Raw genomic sequence first — 16,741 nt, 5'->3', positions numbered from 1 at the left:
AGTTGGCTGTGGAGGGCCATTTTGTGGAGTCAGGGTCCCAGCAAAGCCCTTGCTTGTACTGGCTACTCATGTGTACTGGTTTTCTGTGTTGAAGGTAAAACAGGTCATCCCACACTCGAGTTTTTATGTCATGGTGGAAGGTGACAAAGTTTGTTTTAAATGCTTGCAATACTTTACAGTCATCAGGAAGCAAAGCTCTATGGGTTAAAGTGCTTGTGGTCTAGGCTTTGGACACTCGCTGATAGGTCTAACACCATTATTGTAGTACAGAGAAGTCAAGCCTGGTGTGGGGAGGAGTCTGACCAAAAAGCAGAAGAGCTTGCATCTGCCAGGAACTGCTTGCCAAATGCGGTGTGTGTACATCCCGCTTGTCCCTTGGCAAGCAGGAGGGCATCAACCAGCTGCTCTGGCATGAAAATACCTGACAAACCTCCATCTCCTTTGCCTTTTGGATCTTTGTGTCTGGTTGTGTCCTTACAGCCTTTGACCCCCCCGTCATGATCCCTAATCTAAAAGTCATCTTTCTGTTCCTTTGGTCGCTTCAGTGTGGAGGTAAACAAATATTTTCTTTTTAATTCCTTTTGTTTACTCTCATGTTTTTCATATTAGAGCATTTCCAGCTGCTATCTTTTGCTAATTTCCAGAGATCCCCTCTAGGAATTTTTATGCTGCTGCTATTTCTGTCTTTTAAGCATTTCAAAGCTAAGAAAGTGAATCCTCAAGAAAGGGGGAATGTGGGAGAAGGGTTAGATAACCTAAATAAAATGGTTTGGCTTTTTCTTTGGTATGTTCATTTCAACCTAGTCGCTTCTGGGATAATACAAGAAGATGGATCTCTCCTCTCTTTTGTTACAATAGTGCTTAGCTGTGTCTTATATAGAAACTATATTCATGTGTGTTCTGCTATGTAGAGATGAGGAGAAGGATGATGAATGATTTTGAAAAATATGGCCCAGAATAAACCACTTGAATTATCACTCCCATAGTGTCTGCAGGATTTTACCACCTTTCCATAATATTGTAACTATTGTACACAGGACTGAGCATGTCCCTGAGGACTGTACTGTATCTCAGTTGCTTTTACAGCCAAGAACGTTTCTGTGGTCTTGTAACCCAAGCTCTTCCTTACTGTCAGGCTGTTGTCCCTGGCTATGTGATCTGTAGAGAATTTTCTTTAACATGTGGTACTTCCCAACAGTCCTTTCTGGGCAGTAGCTGAGCCCTCTCTCGGTTGTTGTCCCCCACCACAAATCCTCAGTGCTCAGCATTCAGCAGTGCTAAGTCTGAGTTGCCTTTTCCAATGCCAGCTCCTGCTGTGCCGAGGTGACGCTGCTGTTGTGATGCAGTGTTAGTCCATGGTGACAGAAAAGCAAGCCTGGCTGTGCTCTGGGATAGCTTTAATACCTTGTTATGAGCCTGTTCATAGATGCAGGACTCCAGGGAATCCCATCAAAAGCATAAATGGAAAAGCCTGCCCATCCCCTACTTTCTCTCTCTACCCTTTATTCCCGCTTCTCTTTTCATGTCTCTGAAAAAGTCCTTCATTTTGTGAGAGGACTTGTAAGTTTCCAGTTCCCTTTCTCAAAGAGCCTTCTCTTAAGTTGCTTTATACGTGGTGTTATATCAGCTGACAAACAAATAGATCCAGACACTGATCCTGATATTGAACCCAGATTTGGCTGGGAAACAAAGAAGTCCTGTACCCCAGCCTCCTTACTAGCCTGTGGCCCACTCTTAAGTTTTTTTCCCCTTTCATCAAACAAAACAGGGGGGTGAGCCGTGGTGTGGTTCCCAATCATATTTGTCCTCTCTTTTAACTTCTGACATCATTGTCTACTGAGTTGCAGTGATAGATCACTTTAAACTGCTTTGTATGTATTGGGAGGAAGCACATGAAGGGCATGCTCTCTCATCTCTCCCTAAGATACTGTCATGTGTAAATACCTAAGATCTGCAGTCATCTGCAGATAGTTTCCCGTGGCTAATATTGAGGCTTGTGCTTTGCTCCCATTTTAGAGCAGCAGAAGTTTGGAGTGATTAAGCTGTGGCTTATTTCTCATGGCCCTGTTGCTGGCCCCTATACGGAATATGCAATTTCCTTCCTCACTTGCTTTTCAGAAATACACAGTCCCACTGATAACGCCTTCACTGTCACAGAGCCATCACATGGCCACACATAGATTCCCAAGCAGGCTTCATACCTTGGGAGTTGCAGGAGATGTCCAGCTAGCATTTATCTTGGAAAGTCACTTTCTATTCACCTGCTGTAAATACGTTCATACACCACTGCAAAATCAGTTCACTTCCTGCTTCATTTCCTGTCTTTCTGTGTGCTGGCATTATATGGAGGAGCTCACAAGGGAAAAGGGGAAGCCTGTGAATGCAGCAGGCTATCGTGGATCAGACAGCAATTACCCAAGAGATGTGGCAGATCACACAGGGCACGTGCTCTGAATCACTCAGTTTCTGACAAGGGCCAGCACTGCGTGCTACAGGCGTGCTTCCTAGTGTATGGTTATTTTCAGAGTAATCCTGTCTTTGGGGAAGCCATCCTCTCCTCATTGAAAGTGAGGTCAGGTGACTGCTAACAATTATTATCCTTACAGAGGGAAATGTCGATGTACAGCAGAAACCTCCAATCCAGGTCACCCTGCTCAAGGAAGGAATATCCATCCCCTGTGAAGTCATCTTCCCTTACATGCTGAAATACACCACATTTTCCATCTGCTATTACTGGATTAATTCACTGGATCAGGAGACCTCTATCTTTAGTAGTTCGAAAGCCGTAGTCATTCCTCCTGGACAAGAGAATAAAACTGCTACCTTACCTTACAACTACACTATTGCAACACTTGGAAACACCTTTTCTACTGGCACATACTACTGCAAGGTCAAATGGAATGATATCGAAAAAATGGGAAAGGGAGTGTTTGTCCTTGTTAGAGGTAAGTGAGCAACCAGAAAGGAAGGACAGGAAATTAAAAATCAGCTGGATCTAGCTATGAAAACCTGATCTTTGCTCTTCTTTTTCTGTATCCGCATATGCTATGAAGTCAGGTGTGAATAATGCTTAATGCCCAATACTGACTGCCATCAGGGTTGAATGCACAGGTGACCGGTGCTGTTGTTCCTAAGGCACAGATGGGGACATGAAGAGGCAGTAATTTATATCTGCCCTTCCACAACCTCCTGGGAGTCAGAATCTATCCAGGGAGCCTGAGCACTGGGTCAGATGGTGCTTTTAGGTGTCAGTGTTCAGGAGACAGTGTGGTTTGTCCTTCAGCAGTTGACAAGGTCAGACATTAGGGTGCTTGCTGTAATCACGTGTACAGATTCAGGATGCTCAGTTTTAGGGACTCACAAACAGGTTATGGCCTCACCAACATGTACCTCTTTTCCATTTGGTACAAGGAGTTGGTTGGTCTGTTAATGAGCACACTGGAAAGCAGTGGAAAGCTTAATGCAACGTACGAGGAATGTTAAAGAAAAGTGGGAAGGATGCGCATGGTGCTGACTGGCTGGATGTCCATTACGAACTGTTGGATATGAAGAACTTGTTAATGTAAATGCAAGAAGCTGTGATGGAGTAGCTTTGCTATACTGGTCAGAGGATGCCTACAGTACCTACCTTCCCAGTTTGTGTAGCCTGTGTGTATTCCAACATCTGTCTTTCTGCTCCTATCACGAAAGACCTTTGCCAGCCTCTATCTACCAAATTTCACGTCTCTCATAGTTATGTTACCTCCCTCTGTGGAGCTGCTTATACCCTGCATCTTCTGTGTGATTCTTCAACTGCACTCTGCTCTCTCTTCAGTCAGAGTATGTTTTGAAGCATGTGTGCATTTCTGCCACCATATTCCATATTCTTGTATTTTGGTTTTCTCAAGTCTCTTTCTGGGGTTAAAAATACAGCAGGGTTGTAACTTCCATTCACACTGTGAACTTTCTGCCTTCTTTCTTACAGATACAGGATACGTAAATACCTCTTATGGGTGGGAAATCCTTGTTACCCTTACTGTTCTTCTTGCTGTATTGAGCATCATTGCAACAGCTCTGCTTCTGTGGAAAAGAAAGGCAAGTAATAACCCAATAAAAAGCAATACCTGACCCATTCTAGGAATTAATTCCATTTGGAATTGGAAGTCCCCATGCTGATATTTTCCATGCTGGATGTCTGATCCAGTTTATTTTCTTAAGTTCAGTTTTTCTGAGAAGAAAAGATTTCAGGAAAGACAAAATGAGTAAGTGATTTGCCCATTGAAGAAATTCTGGCAATCATTTTGACTACAGCATGCTCTGATTTAAAACAAGGTCAGAACAAGGTTCCCAAGGAAGCCTGTGTGAAAATTATGAATAACTGGAGGAAATAAAAAAGGTAGAGGGACAAGGATCGGACTATAGAATCTCCAGGGACAGCTTCCGTCAGCACTGATTCGGTGAGGCTGGAAGAATGAGGCTCGGGGTAAACTGGGGCTGGAATCTGGAGTGAGGAAGCACTTGGATGGTCTTAAGACTGGATTGACAGAGCCTCTGGGTGAGCAGACTAGTGTCCCAGGTTGGAACCAGCTTGGTCAAGGAAGTGGAATCTGGGAAGCTGAGAGCAAAGGAGTGGGGAAGAAAGGATTTGGAGAGTGGAAGAAGAAAAGCCAAAGGCAGAGCTGGAAGATCTGGGTGAGATGGACCCTGTTAAAGACCTCTGGAGTCATGATATTGGAATCCCTGCTGTTTGGGAGAAACCTATTGCTTCTAGTACTGCCACCCTCAGGTGTTCCAATAGCATCATCTGCATTCTTCCAGAGATCTGAAGGCTGGCTTAAAAACACCCTTATGTCTTTTAGAATGGAATTTGGGATTGTTTTCTAGGTGGAATATGCCCCATAACTCCTTGAAGCTGCTCTCTGCCACCATGACAGCAGACCTTCTGCATGCTTTTTTGTGTGGAGGCTGTGCTGTATGTACAGTCCTTTGACTCCAAGGAGCATCAGGCTTCAACACACTCAGTCAGAGATTATGAGGTTGAAAACAGAATGGCAGCATTTGGCAGCCCAGCTAATCTCGTGAGACTTACCTTGCAGGCAGTCTGATGCAGGGGAGGGAGGGGAGTGTAAGAGGAAAGGGAGTCCCCTGGAGACAGGCCCTCATCCTTGTTTGCCTAGGCAGAGTCTCTGTGGGGATGAGGAGGGGAGGCACATTGACATGTCTGGGTTTTGAGGTGGGCTAGTGAATCCCAGACTTATGGCCTCTCTTTGGGGTCTGAAGAGATTGTGCAGTCATTACATTTGCCCTCCTGCAGAACACAGCCCGTATTTCTCACCACAGCTTGCTCAGACCTGCTGGTTTAAAAATGTTTATCTTTAAGAGAAGCTATTTAGCATCCTCCTTAGTTACTAATGGACTGGAAAGCAGTTTGTCGTTTTCATGTGATGTGAATATAATCATCCCACTTCTTTCTGAATTAGAACAGAGATACTTAGCAAAGCCTTCTGCCTTTTCTGCCTCTTCTCTTCCTTGCTGAGCAGGGCTAACCCTTCTCTGTATGTGAATGGAATGTGTTCAAGGAGAACTCATCTGATACAAGAAATATTTCAGACGAAGGGACCTTCTACCTTCAACTCCATGCTGGACTTCTATCACTGACTATATGTCACCATTAATGATTGGTACTCTTCTGTAGACTCTGTGTATTAGGAAAAGCTTCCCTGACAAATCCTGATAAAAATAATTGCATTTTGCCTCTCTGAAATTCCTCTCTGCACTATGACCAGTGCCCTGCTTTATTCCATGTTCTATAGCATTGTTTGGTGTTGCTCAATACTTAATACACCCTTTAGCGTAAGGTTTCGTTGATGAAGGTGCTTTATATGTACACACAGAGCCCAGTTCTCCTTTCCACTGCTCCAGTGTAAGTCACTGTATTCTACACTTAACCATGCAGTGAGGAAAGTAACCAGCACATATTGTACAGACTCTTTCTTGTGGAAGCATTCAGGAGGTGTGTGAATAGCTGGCTTTGATATGACTTTGATGTTCATTTTAGCTTTGGGGACATGTGGTTTTCTCCAAATGTTTCATTTGGTGTCTTGTCCTGAGCAGGTGTTGTGCCCTAGAAGGAGCCAGCTGAATATCTTGAGACAGAAGGTGGAAACACGGCTCCCTTCAGCCAGCCCACCACCAGCACCACTTCCTGTCTATGATGTGAGTACCAGAATCACCCTTCATCTTTTCTGTCCACATCATGGTGCAGCCCTTCCTTTCCCTCCATGGTACAGACAATGCCAGTATCATGATGTGAAATATAAGCAATACCTTCATACCAGCTTGGTGTTGGTGACCTTGCCCTGCTCGGCTTCTCTCAAGACTGGGTGTGTCTCTACCCCAGTCCCAGTCATGGCCGCCCCAGTGCCCAAGCCTTGCCCTCTGCCCTGCTGAGCAGCACCTTTCCCTCTGCCAGCAGCACAGAGCAGCAAGTGTGGGGCCAGGGAGGGTTCCTGGTCGACGAGGTAGAAGGGTCTCCAAAAGTCAGGAAGAGGGACTCTCAGCCCCACCTTGTACTGGCAGAGTGTCACAAGGATATGCCCTTCCCAGTTGGAGAATGATGGCTCAGGAAAGGGGCAGAGACATGATCCCCTGAGCAACTCCCAGCTGTTTTGTTCTTCTGTGGCACCTTCACTAGTGCCAGTGTCACAGACCACTGCAGTCCTGAGTAGGCACACTAGCTAGCAGGGGGAAATGGGCAAGGAGAAATTAAAGAGAGTTTCTTTTTTAAGCATTTCCCTTTTCATTGTATAGGATCTCCTTTTCCATTTCCCAGACTTAGGAGTGCTAACTGCTCCCACTCCTCAAGCCCAGTAGCCACAGTATCATAGGTAGTAAGACTGAAGTGGCTCCCCTGAAATGTCAGGCCTAGACCTCAGCTACCTCAAGTAACTGTGACTCCTAATCCCATTTACAACCTGTCCAGCTCCGTTTTAAATGGATTCCTTTTTCTCCTTTTTGCTCCCATGGGATGGCTGCTCCACTGAGAAGGGAAGGGTTTGTTGTTTTTTCTCTTGTGATCTGTGGGACCAACGAGGAGGAATAAAATGAAAGTGAGTAGAGAAGGATGTTGCCTGAATATTAGGAAGCCTTTCTGTCTGTGAGGTCTATAAGGGCTGAAAAAGTCTCTCCAAGGAAAACCGGTGAGCTCTGCTGCATTAATCATTTAAACTAAACAAAGCAAAGCTCTGGAGAATGTACTACAGAGAGGAGCAAAGCTCTGCCAGGGAGGCAGGAGACCTGATTGGGGGCAGATTCTTCCAAGAGGATGGGCCTGCCCCTTCTCATTCTTACTGTGGGGGAGGAGGGGGGGAGGCACCATTTTGTGGCCCTTTAATTTTTGGAGTAGCAGTTTAAAAGAGAGTACTATGTATTGTATGTGATATGTATATTATGGGCAAAAGGCAATGCTTTGGGTAAAGGAGGTTGCAGGTTATAAACCTTTTCATTGTATCAAGTAATTTCTTTTTAATTCAGGCTTATAAAAATCTGAATGGGTAGTTTCCTGCTGAAGTGGATGATTTCTGCAAGGAGACAAAAAAAAAATCAAATCCATTTCTCGCTCAGTCGGCCTCGTCATGCATCCTTAGCTCCATCTTAATTACATGTTTCATCATGTTATTCTGTTCAGGCTCCACTAAGGCTAATATAGCAAGCCAGCAGAGCCAGCCTTAGGCACAGGCAATCGCAGGAGCTGGCTGGGCCCCTGTGCTTGCAGGAGCCCTATGGACCTGGCCCAAGCAGCCTTCCTGTGAAGCCTGTTAACCACACACCAGCTGTGCAGGGTTCCTGGCCAGCCCTGTGTGCAGGACAGGTGGCTTGGTCCTCTTTGGCAAGGGCTGCAAGCAGCCTGGGACCATCTCCTGCACACTGGGGGGTACGAGTCTGCCCACGGGAGTTTTCCTCTGCTGTGGAGCAACTGCTGCAGTGGGTGGGGGGCTTGAAGCAGGAACTCCCACTCCAGACAAGGCACAAGGTGAGAACAGGGCTGTGATGTGGAGAGCAGCAAACACAGCCCTGCATGGCATAATGGGCAGGGGAGGAGAGAGGGGGAGAGCTCTGGGATTGAAACCTGCATCGGATGGGCCCTTGGGACAGATAAAGGGAATAGAAAGTTGACAAACCTGATTTTCTTTGAATGATAACTCTGGTGCCCCACAGCTAGTTTTTGTTGGAGCTCTGCATGGTGTAAACTCAGCCCTGCAAACTGTGTTTGAAACTAGGTGAGTTGTGAAAGTCTATTGGTGGGTGTTGAACTCAGTGCTTAATTCACTGGGAGGGAAAAAATCTGTGATCAGCATTGGGGTAATCTAAGGCAAGGAAAAAAAAGGAAGAACAAGTGAGAAGTAACTCCTAGTGATGAGATAAAGGAGGTCAGAGATCAGGGGCGGGACAGGAGTTCAGCACATGTCAGCTGTGCTATCTGTGTGGGAAAGCAAGAGGTTGGAGCCTGGAGGAAAGTGAGGCCAGGGAAGCACAGTATCCTTGCAGGTCTGAAGCTGGGAGCAGAAGCAAGCAGCACTGGACATCAAAGTAACAGATGCTGTTGGAACAGGCTGGCACAGCTCATTAAATGCTTGGTGTTATCCTGCATGGTAGCAAGGCTCATCCCTGGTGTGGGAAGGGTCCTAACACCTTCTGCAAAGCTGTCCTGCTGAACATTCCTGGGAGCAAATACTTTCCCCAGTGGCTCTTCCAGGTGCCATTATTTACGTTGTGATCCCTGGGGTTGGCTGTATGCTGTGAAAAGCATACAACGTAGCAAAAGGCCTGGTAATTAAGGGGCAGCTGGCAACCAGCTTTGTTCTCTCTATACTGCCTTCCTTGACCTCTCAGTCCTCCTGCAGCCCTAGAGTAGCTCTACCTCACTGCACTGTCCAGAACCAAACCTGTATATCCTCTGACTTCCACAGCTTAGCTGCTTAGTTAACGAGCAGCTTGGAAATAACAATCTGAGGGATTTGCTTCATCTGCTTTACACTTCAAACAAGCTTTTTTGAGCAGCAAACAGAACTCCTGCAGTGCAGGTGCAGTCAGGTTCCAGAGCACAGGAGCTTTTCCAGGTGTGAGGGAGACAGGAGGCTGCTCAGGGATAGGAAGGCATCTGTCAGCAGGGAGGAGAGTGGCCTGTGTGCCTCCACTGTGACTGTAGCAGGTGATCAGTGACCAAGTAAAAGTAATTAACTTGCAAATGGTGGTTGGAGACACCAGCTCTCCAACTGACTGGAAAAGGACCAGCATTGTTAACAGCCTGCATGGGAAGAAGGCATGTGGAGGGAAGGGAATTTTTTCTGGAGGTTAAACACCTTGCTTTCAAATGGCTTCAGACTGGAGTAGAAAAAGAGGCTGCCAAGGGGACATGGAGCCAGGCTTCTGGGAGCTCAGCACACAAGACAAGGTCTTCACTGTGAGCATCACAAAGAGAATTGAAAATGAGTGTGGGGAAATAGGATTTTCTGTGGGCACATGTGCACATGTGAATGGTGGAGATGTCTGAGTAGGCAAAGCAGGTTTTTGGGAGCAGGAAGCAGACAAGTGAAATAATTTGACTGTTTCCAGAGTAGCAGTGGGAATGTGAGAGCTGTGTGGTGCCCCATGCACTGTGGCCAACTCATATCTAAGTGCCTGTTTATTCCAAGGCCCACTCTCCAATGCTGCTTCTTTATCCTCTGGTCCTGTTCAAAGCGCTGATCCTTAAAGATGCTGAGTGTTTGCAGCTCTCCATGAAATTGTGAGGGTTCAAGTGATTGGCAGCCCCCAATGAAGCCCCCATGTTTTGCTCATCCTTCTCATTGCATTACAGGGCGCCTCGCTCTCTCCACTAATACCATCTGCCCCTCTTGCAGCCGGAGCTCCTCCCATCTTCCTGTTGCCAGAGAAACAGCCACCTTGGCAACCTGCTGTCATCCTTGAAACACACATGGAAAAGTCCTCATGATTGTTATGTTTGATCCTTCAGGCAGATCTGGAATATCACTCAAACTGACATGCATCTCCTGTGACACGATTACCTGGGGGACAGCGGGTGCATATGCATGCAGGGCGTGTGTGTGTTTCTCTGTGTAGCTAAGTGGGATCATGGTAATATTTGAGGGCCGGGAAGCATATGGATTTTTTTATTATTATTTGCTCACTCAAAGAAGAAAGGGGAGTTCTGGCTTGGGAAAAAAATCCAACAGACAATAAACGGAAATTGTGTTCATTTTTGACAGCCTCTGTGCTTCAGGACCCCCAGCCTCTCCTGTTTTCTCACCTTTGTGTCCCCAGAATAATCATGAGCAAGAGCTTGTGGTTGTCAGGCACCTAAACAGTCTTGGGTGATGCAGAGCGCTGCCTCTTACCTGTGGTTCCCCTGGTGCATAACTTTGCATTCTGGGACAGTTTTGGAGCAGGGGGAGGCAGGGGCATTGGCATTCTTCTCCACCACTTACACAGGGTAGGTAACATCAAAGCCTGTCTCTGTAAGCCTGAAAAAAAAGAAGACTATGCAGCTGCACTGTAGGGATTTCAGGGGAAAAGGATTTTCTGTTTGGCCAAGTTAAGGTCTGGAACTTGAAAATTTTGGACATGGCAGGGGTTCCTAAAAAATGTTGGGCATGAGATGGGGAACAACCCAGTGAGTAATTAGTTATCTTAAACCAAAGTGTTTTATTTGATGCCTACTTTCTTCTGTCTTCTCTGTGCAGAGCCTGGATGTGCGGCAAGTTGATGTCTATTCTAGCCTTGAGAACAACACAAACAGCCCAGCACATGGAAAAAGTGCTCCAGGGAAGGTAAGGGCCAGGGCTGTGTTCTTGGAAAGTTCCCATATGCCCTGGGCTTCTGGGGAAAGAAACCCCACATAATCTCATGACCTAGCAGGCAATAAATGTGTCTCCAGTCCCACCAAAAAGGGAAAATGGGATGTGGCATGCACTCACCAGCTGGGCTGCACATGTAGCCTATCTTCCCTCTTCCAGCAGAACCCTGGCTCCTGCAGCTCCACCAGTTCTGGCATTCACAGTTTTGTGCAGATGCTTTGCTGTATGACGTATGCTGAAAGGCACTGAGGGGTTTGGCATCACTGCTCCCTCTGAACAAGACGGGCATTCATGAAGAGCTGGGCAGGTGCTGGTCCTGTTATTGCCCTTTCCAGATTATTTAGGCAGCTGAGACATCCTCTGGGCTGAAGAAATCTGTGCACCAGGAACAGACCCTGAACACATCTTTCCTCTCACCAGCATTAAGCACCTGGGAGCCATTTCATGGTAGCAGAAGCTAAGATGGTTTGAGCAGAGGCCGGGCTTATACAATCTCTGCTGTCAGCTCTGGTGCTTAGGAAAAGGAAGTGTGGGTATGTTTTTGACTTGGATTTTCTTGTTGGGCTGAGAATTAGGAGTGAGAGACAAGGAACTAAATTCACTCATACTGAAAATAGAGGCAACTAGGAATATGCAGGTGTAAATTAGTTGTGGGGGCCACATGAAGCAGATCAGAGGCCCACACAGCCTTCTACCCTGCGTTTGGCAGGCATCAGTTGTTTCATATGGACAAAACTTGCATCAGGCACCCCAGGGAACGTTTCCTTCCTGTCTTCTGAATCTAATTTTTCTTTTCTTCTCCAGACCTCTTATCTGCTTAAAAAATATATCCTCTTCCAATGCTAGAAAATGTTCCTGGAAAAATTTGCTGCTTTCTCCAATTAATGTTCTATTGGAGAGAGTTTCCCTCTTTGCACTAGCCCTCTCTTTCATAAAGGACAGTATTTTCCAGTGTCTGAGACATTTTCACAACTCCCACCTTTTAGGAAAAGGTGGTCTAAAATCAAGCATCCCCCTTTGTGTCACAGCTGCTTGTCATGTGGCCTGGTCCCATGGCCTCCTGCAGTTACTGCTGGGACACAACCATGGTGGTGGTAGTAAAAGGAGTGGCAGGTTCTTGGTTATTGAGGGGAAGGATGGGTTGTTCTGTATAGGCTTGTCTTATATGATGCACTGGAAAAGACAGCATCTCTGCATTTGTGTTGTTTTGCACTTTGAATTATTTGGATAGGGTCCCTCTTTCTCATCCTGTCTATTCTTCTGTGTACCTTTACCAGCTGCCCCCTCTGAAATTATTCTGTCTGGATGGTAAGGTGAAGTATGTGTGGGGTTTTTCCCTACCAGGGAGCTGTTTGGGCTGTGCTGAGTTGCTTGTGTGTGGCCCACACCATTCAACTTCTGCTTGGAGGGGTAGAGGGTCTCTAAAACAGAGTAGCAACAAAGCAACAGCAGAGGAGCATTTGTGTGTGAGTGTGTCTGGCGCCAGCAGTCTTGGCCAGGGTGGGGTAAAGGTCATAGCAGAGATGGGAGAAAGAGAGGAGAAGGAAGCAGAGACGGGATGGGATGAACTCTCAAACTGAGAGCAGACAACTCCAAGTGCCCTCAGTTATTGTGCTGGTGTGGAGGAAGGGAAGTGTGAGTGGCAGGATCCCATGAGCTCAGCACTGGTGAGTTTGCATTATCCACTATGGTTGTAAGTACCTTGATCAACTTCCCTCAGTTGTCCTGGGCTGTGACCACTTGAGACACTTGTCCCCCAGCTGCTTTTGCCAGAATATAAGAGGGTGTTTTCCCTAAGAGTAAGACTTATGGGTCAGTGGGTTTGGCCTGCAAGTGGGAGCTGAGACTGCTGAACAGTGGCTGGCTCTGCTTCAGAGGGTCCAGCCCAACCCTTGCTACAGGATGCTGCACAGCTGAAGAGGAGCTGTAAAGGGAAGCAGGGCAGAAAGCCTCTGAAAGGAACATTTGAATGCTGTCACTCTGGACCATCAGCCAGCTTGGATAGCAATGGGTTAATCCTGCATGCTTTGGAGGTGCTTCCACTCAACACTTTCCTAGTGTTTGCCTTTGGTGGTGGCAACAGAGAAAATGCTAGTGTAGGTAGGGCTTAGTTCAGTTGGTGGCATTTTAGCTGCTTGCTGTGTAACCTTGCTTACAGCAGGCCTGTGCCACACAGCACTTAAAATATCAGTCTGTCAGCACCTTGTCTACACAAGGAACGGTCGTGAGGAATAGACTCAACTGTTGAAGAAACAGGATTGAGGAGGTCAGGGAATTCCTCCTTCACAGAATCCAAAGTGATTTATTTTCTTACTGAGTCCAATTTTCCCTCCCCTCCCTGTCTGACAGGTTTTTTGGGGAAGAGTGACTAGTAAAGGAGGCATCTTTATCCCTTGGGCTGGATTAGTCACGTTCGTCTCTGGTGAAGCAGCATTTCTCACTGTAGTGGCTTCTGTTTCAGCAGATCACTTATAGCCATTTCTAACAGAACAAACGTCAGTGTCTGCTTATTAAGAATTAATTCATCATCTTTTGAATAATTTTCCTCCATTTCTTTTTTCTCCTTTTCATCATTCTTGCAGACCCCTAAGAAGCAAGAAACTCTAGAAGAATCATCTGATACATTGTATGAGAATATCTAACAGGGAAGATATCTGACCCTATGTGGACCAGACATCTTTCTGTATGGCAGAGCTACTCTCTTACATCCCAGATGAGATGCAGATACATGCAGAGATCCTCAGTGACTTCAGAGTGCAACCACGAGGGAATTGTGAACCCCTGGCCCCTTCTAAACTGCCCTTCATTAACAACAGAATGTGTCTGTTAAAATCCCTCGGGGCTCAGTCTGCATTGATGCAGCAAAGCTATTTTGCAGCAAAGCTGTTTGATGCAAAAGAAAAGCTGCTTTTGTCAAGCACTTGTCTTGGGAATGGGCAATCTGTGAAGGTTTCTCTCACCTGCCACGACTGAAATACTTAATTCTGAGTCCTCTGCAAGTGGTAGGACAATCCAGAGACTTTCCTGCTTGCTGGCTTGATGTTCCAATCCTGACCTGCAGCCGCCCATTTGATCCTGTGCTTGTGGCTTTGCCGACATGACCGTCAAGACTTCATGCATAGTTTAACCACATCCAAGCATCCACCTGCCCATTTTCCCTTTCTCAGGAACCCCACAGTAAACACTTTCTCATAATCTGCTAATCCCATCAAGTAGTCACAGATGCTTGCTGCGACCTCACTCGGGCGACTCAAATCAGTGCCTCCAAGAAAATGTGTCCCCTTCAGCAGTATCAGCAGTACACGGTGAGGACTGGATGCACTGAGGGAGATAAAGGCAGAGAAAAAGAACACAGAGAAAATATCCCTTCCCGACAACATGTGTCAGTGACAGTGCCCATTCCCGAACAAGAAAGAGGAACAAGGACGTGGGAACGTGAGGAAACTCCCTTTTCTGGGGCTGCATAAGCTAGGCGGGTCTGGGGCCAGGTTCCAGCCTGCAGAAGTCCAAGTGGAACTCCACAGTTTCCTTTTCTTCTTGGCAAAGGGCGATGTTATCTCTTGGGATTTGGAGCCTCTGTGGGAGCAGGCATGGTGCCTCTGCCCCATCAAAACCAATAGGTTTGCCTTTGTTTTAGCTTGCTGCTAGAAAGAGTATAAAGCTCCTTTACACTCCCCCCATACATTATTGGCCAGGGAGACCAGTTCTGAAACTTAGAACGACTGGAGGAAGGAGGAGGGAAGCCTTAGAAGTGAATTTGCTATCCTAGTTCTTTCTCCCCTGACAGCTGGAACTTGCCTACCATTTGTGCTGATGCATATTCTGGTTCTGATATGGAAGAAGTTACATTAAATATCCGTATAACATGATCAAACCAGCAGATCAAAAAGCTGAGGCTGTTTTATCTCATATTAAAAAACAACAACGAAATAACAACCAAACAAAACCAACCCCAAATAAGAATATGCAGCATAACTTGAGAGGAATAGTAGAAACCTCTTTAAAGAAGAAGATCAAATTAAAATTGAGCTCCAGGGTCATAGGACCCTCTCTAGCTGAAGATAATGTTGCTATGTATCAGAGATAGAGGCTATGGAAAATGTCTCCGGGGCCTCCAACCTTCCTATACTATGTTTAAAGAGATAATCCGCTTATTGCTTTGCTCTTTTTATTAGAAAAGATTTCAAACATGTAATTTGGACTTTCTTTAACCACAGAAAAATGCTTTTTCTTTTCCCAGTGCTGAGGAGTTCATTTCAGAAAAGGCAATGAATGGACAGCATGGCTTATTAGACCCATTTATAATTCGTTAAATAATCACAACAATTACAAATATTTTTGAAGTTTTAGATTTTACTAATATGACTGGGAAATATTTGTGTTCACAGAAGAATTTACAGAGGATTGTAAAGATATAACAGCTCCTTTCCCTAAAAAATTTGAAGAAATGATGAGATGAATTATAAATATGTTTCAGTATGGCAATAAAATATTCAGCAGATGCTGGTGGATTAGATGAAAAGTAAAAACTTTCAAAATAATGATGCTTAGGTTTTGTGTTTTGTTTTTTAAATTTTATAAATGCTAAAAATACTGGATGCTACTGGAAATTTCCTGGCAGGGATCTCTCTTTGTAGGGAATTGATTTGTCTCATGTTTTGTTACCTTTTTAAGTAGCATGTTTCTTATATTTATGCCTGAACAATTCTATATATTAAGAAGCTGAAGCTGTTTAAAATAAAACATGAGAGAAAGAACAGTATTTGGAATGGAAAATGCTATTCTAGAACAGTCCGTGCTAAAGTACTGGAAGAATCTGATCAGTTAAGTGAAAAAGTAAAAATTTCTAAGAAACACTGGCAAAAGTGGGGATTTGGGCTCTGTGCCAAACTTTGTCAAAATCAGGATGGGGGTTTTGCTGTGTTGATTTCAATCGCTTTCGGGTTGGCCCTGTGAGGAAGGCTAAAAGGCTGCTGCATGAGAAAAAGGAAGTTTAAAGCTATGAAGCCACAATCTAAAATCACTTCTTTAGCATGATGCACAGTGGGCAGCCACAGCAGCAACAGCGTGTGTGTGAGAGAAAAGCATAAAGCAGAAGATGGTGAGAGCAGAGATGTTTTTAAATGGTATGGGGTTTTTCAAGGTGGAATGAGGAAATGCCTGAAGGAACAGGTAGGAGAGACTATGAAATATAATTTATATAATATTGGTATAGCTACTTTGTAGCAGAGACTTTTTTCAAGGAAAAGGCAGTCATTTGGTCTTTTTGTTGTCATTTGGTCTTTTTGTCTTACCTGGTGCTGTGACCCATGAGAATAGGTGCAAAAAAATGAATGCTACTAGCAAAAGGAAACATGTTCCTTTCTAAGTGTTAGGCAATTGGGGAAAATTTGAAAAAGGAAATTATGGATCAGTTTCCCTAGCTCCACAAATGTGAGAAACAGTGACTGGCTTATTGTGTTCACCCTATACATTTTGCTTTAAACTGAATACTGAGAATGAATTCCTCCTAAAAACTGTGTCTCTAAGGGCCTCAGCTCCATTTGCTTCCCCCAGTATGGTGCTGCAATGCACAGACCAGGCTCCCTGGTTATAGTGGTAGAACCTTTGATTCCCAGATGTTGAATTACTCTTTTCTATTGGCGGGGAATTATTCTTTTCTATTCAAGGAAGTGGAGACCTGTTATCAAAATAAACAGTGGTATGAGATGGAAATGCACTGCCTGCCTTCTTCTAAAGGAGGTGCTGTGTTATGACTAGGATCCTTTGCCCTCTTCACCAGATAGGAGCCTTTAGTCCTGAGAGTGCATTGCTACAAAGGGTGTTGGTGAGACTGAGATCATCTATTCCTTTTAAGTGGACTCCTTCATAATGCTTTACAGCAAATCCTCATTTGAGAAGGCAAA

At 45.3% G+C, this 16,741-nt stretch overlaps 1 protein-coding gene across 1 annotated transcript; it reads left to right on the top strand.

Annotated features, from left to right (window-relative positions):
- Positions 1–341: 341 nt before the first annotated feature.
- On the top strand, positions 342–15,597 carry NFAM1 (NFAT activating protein with ITAM motif 1). Its single transcript, XM_056482162.1, has 6 exons — positions 342–552; positions 2,607–2,945; positions 3,965–4,074; positions 6,094–6,195; positions 10,722–10,808; positions 13,418–15,597. The coding sequence occupies exons 1-6, from the start codon at positions 498–500 to the stop codon at positions 13,475–13,477; spliced, it is 753 nt and encodes a 250-aa protein (XP_056338137.1). The 5' UTR covers positions 342–497; the 3' UTR covers positions 13,478–15,597.
- The last annotated feature ends 1,144 nt before the right edge of the window (positions 15,598–16,741 follow it).

Source organism: Oenanthe melanoleuca, chromosome 1A, assembly GCF_029582105.1.
Source record: "Oenanthe melanoleuca isolate GR-GAL-2019-014 chromosome 1A, OMel1.0, whole genome shotgun sequence".
NCBI classification, from domain to species: domain Eukaryota; kingdom Metazoa; phylum Chordata; class Aves; order Passeriformes; family Muscicapidae; genus Oenanthe; species Oenanthe melanoleuca.
This window is presented reverse-complemented; position numbering and strand designations above follow the sequence as displayed.

What these genes read in the sequence shown, in the direction of transcription:
- NFAM1 (XM_056482162.1), top strand. Translation starts at nt 498, where the DNA reads ATGATCCCTAATCTAAAAGTCATCTTTCTGTTCCTTTGGTCGCTTCAG. An exon ending in AGTGTTTGTCCTTGTTAGAG is followed by an intron (nt 2,946 to 3,964) that starts GTAAGTGAGCAA and finishes TCTTTCTTACAG; the next exon opens with ATACAGGATACGTAAATACC. An exon ending in TGCTTCTGTGGAAAAGAAAG is followed by an intron (nt 4,075 to 6,093) that starts GCAAGTAATAAC and finishes TGTCCTGAGCAG; the next exon opens with GTGTTGTGCCCTAGAAGGAG.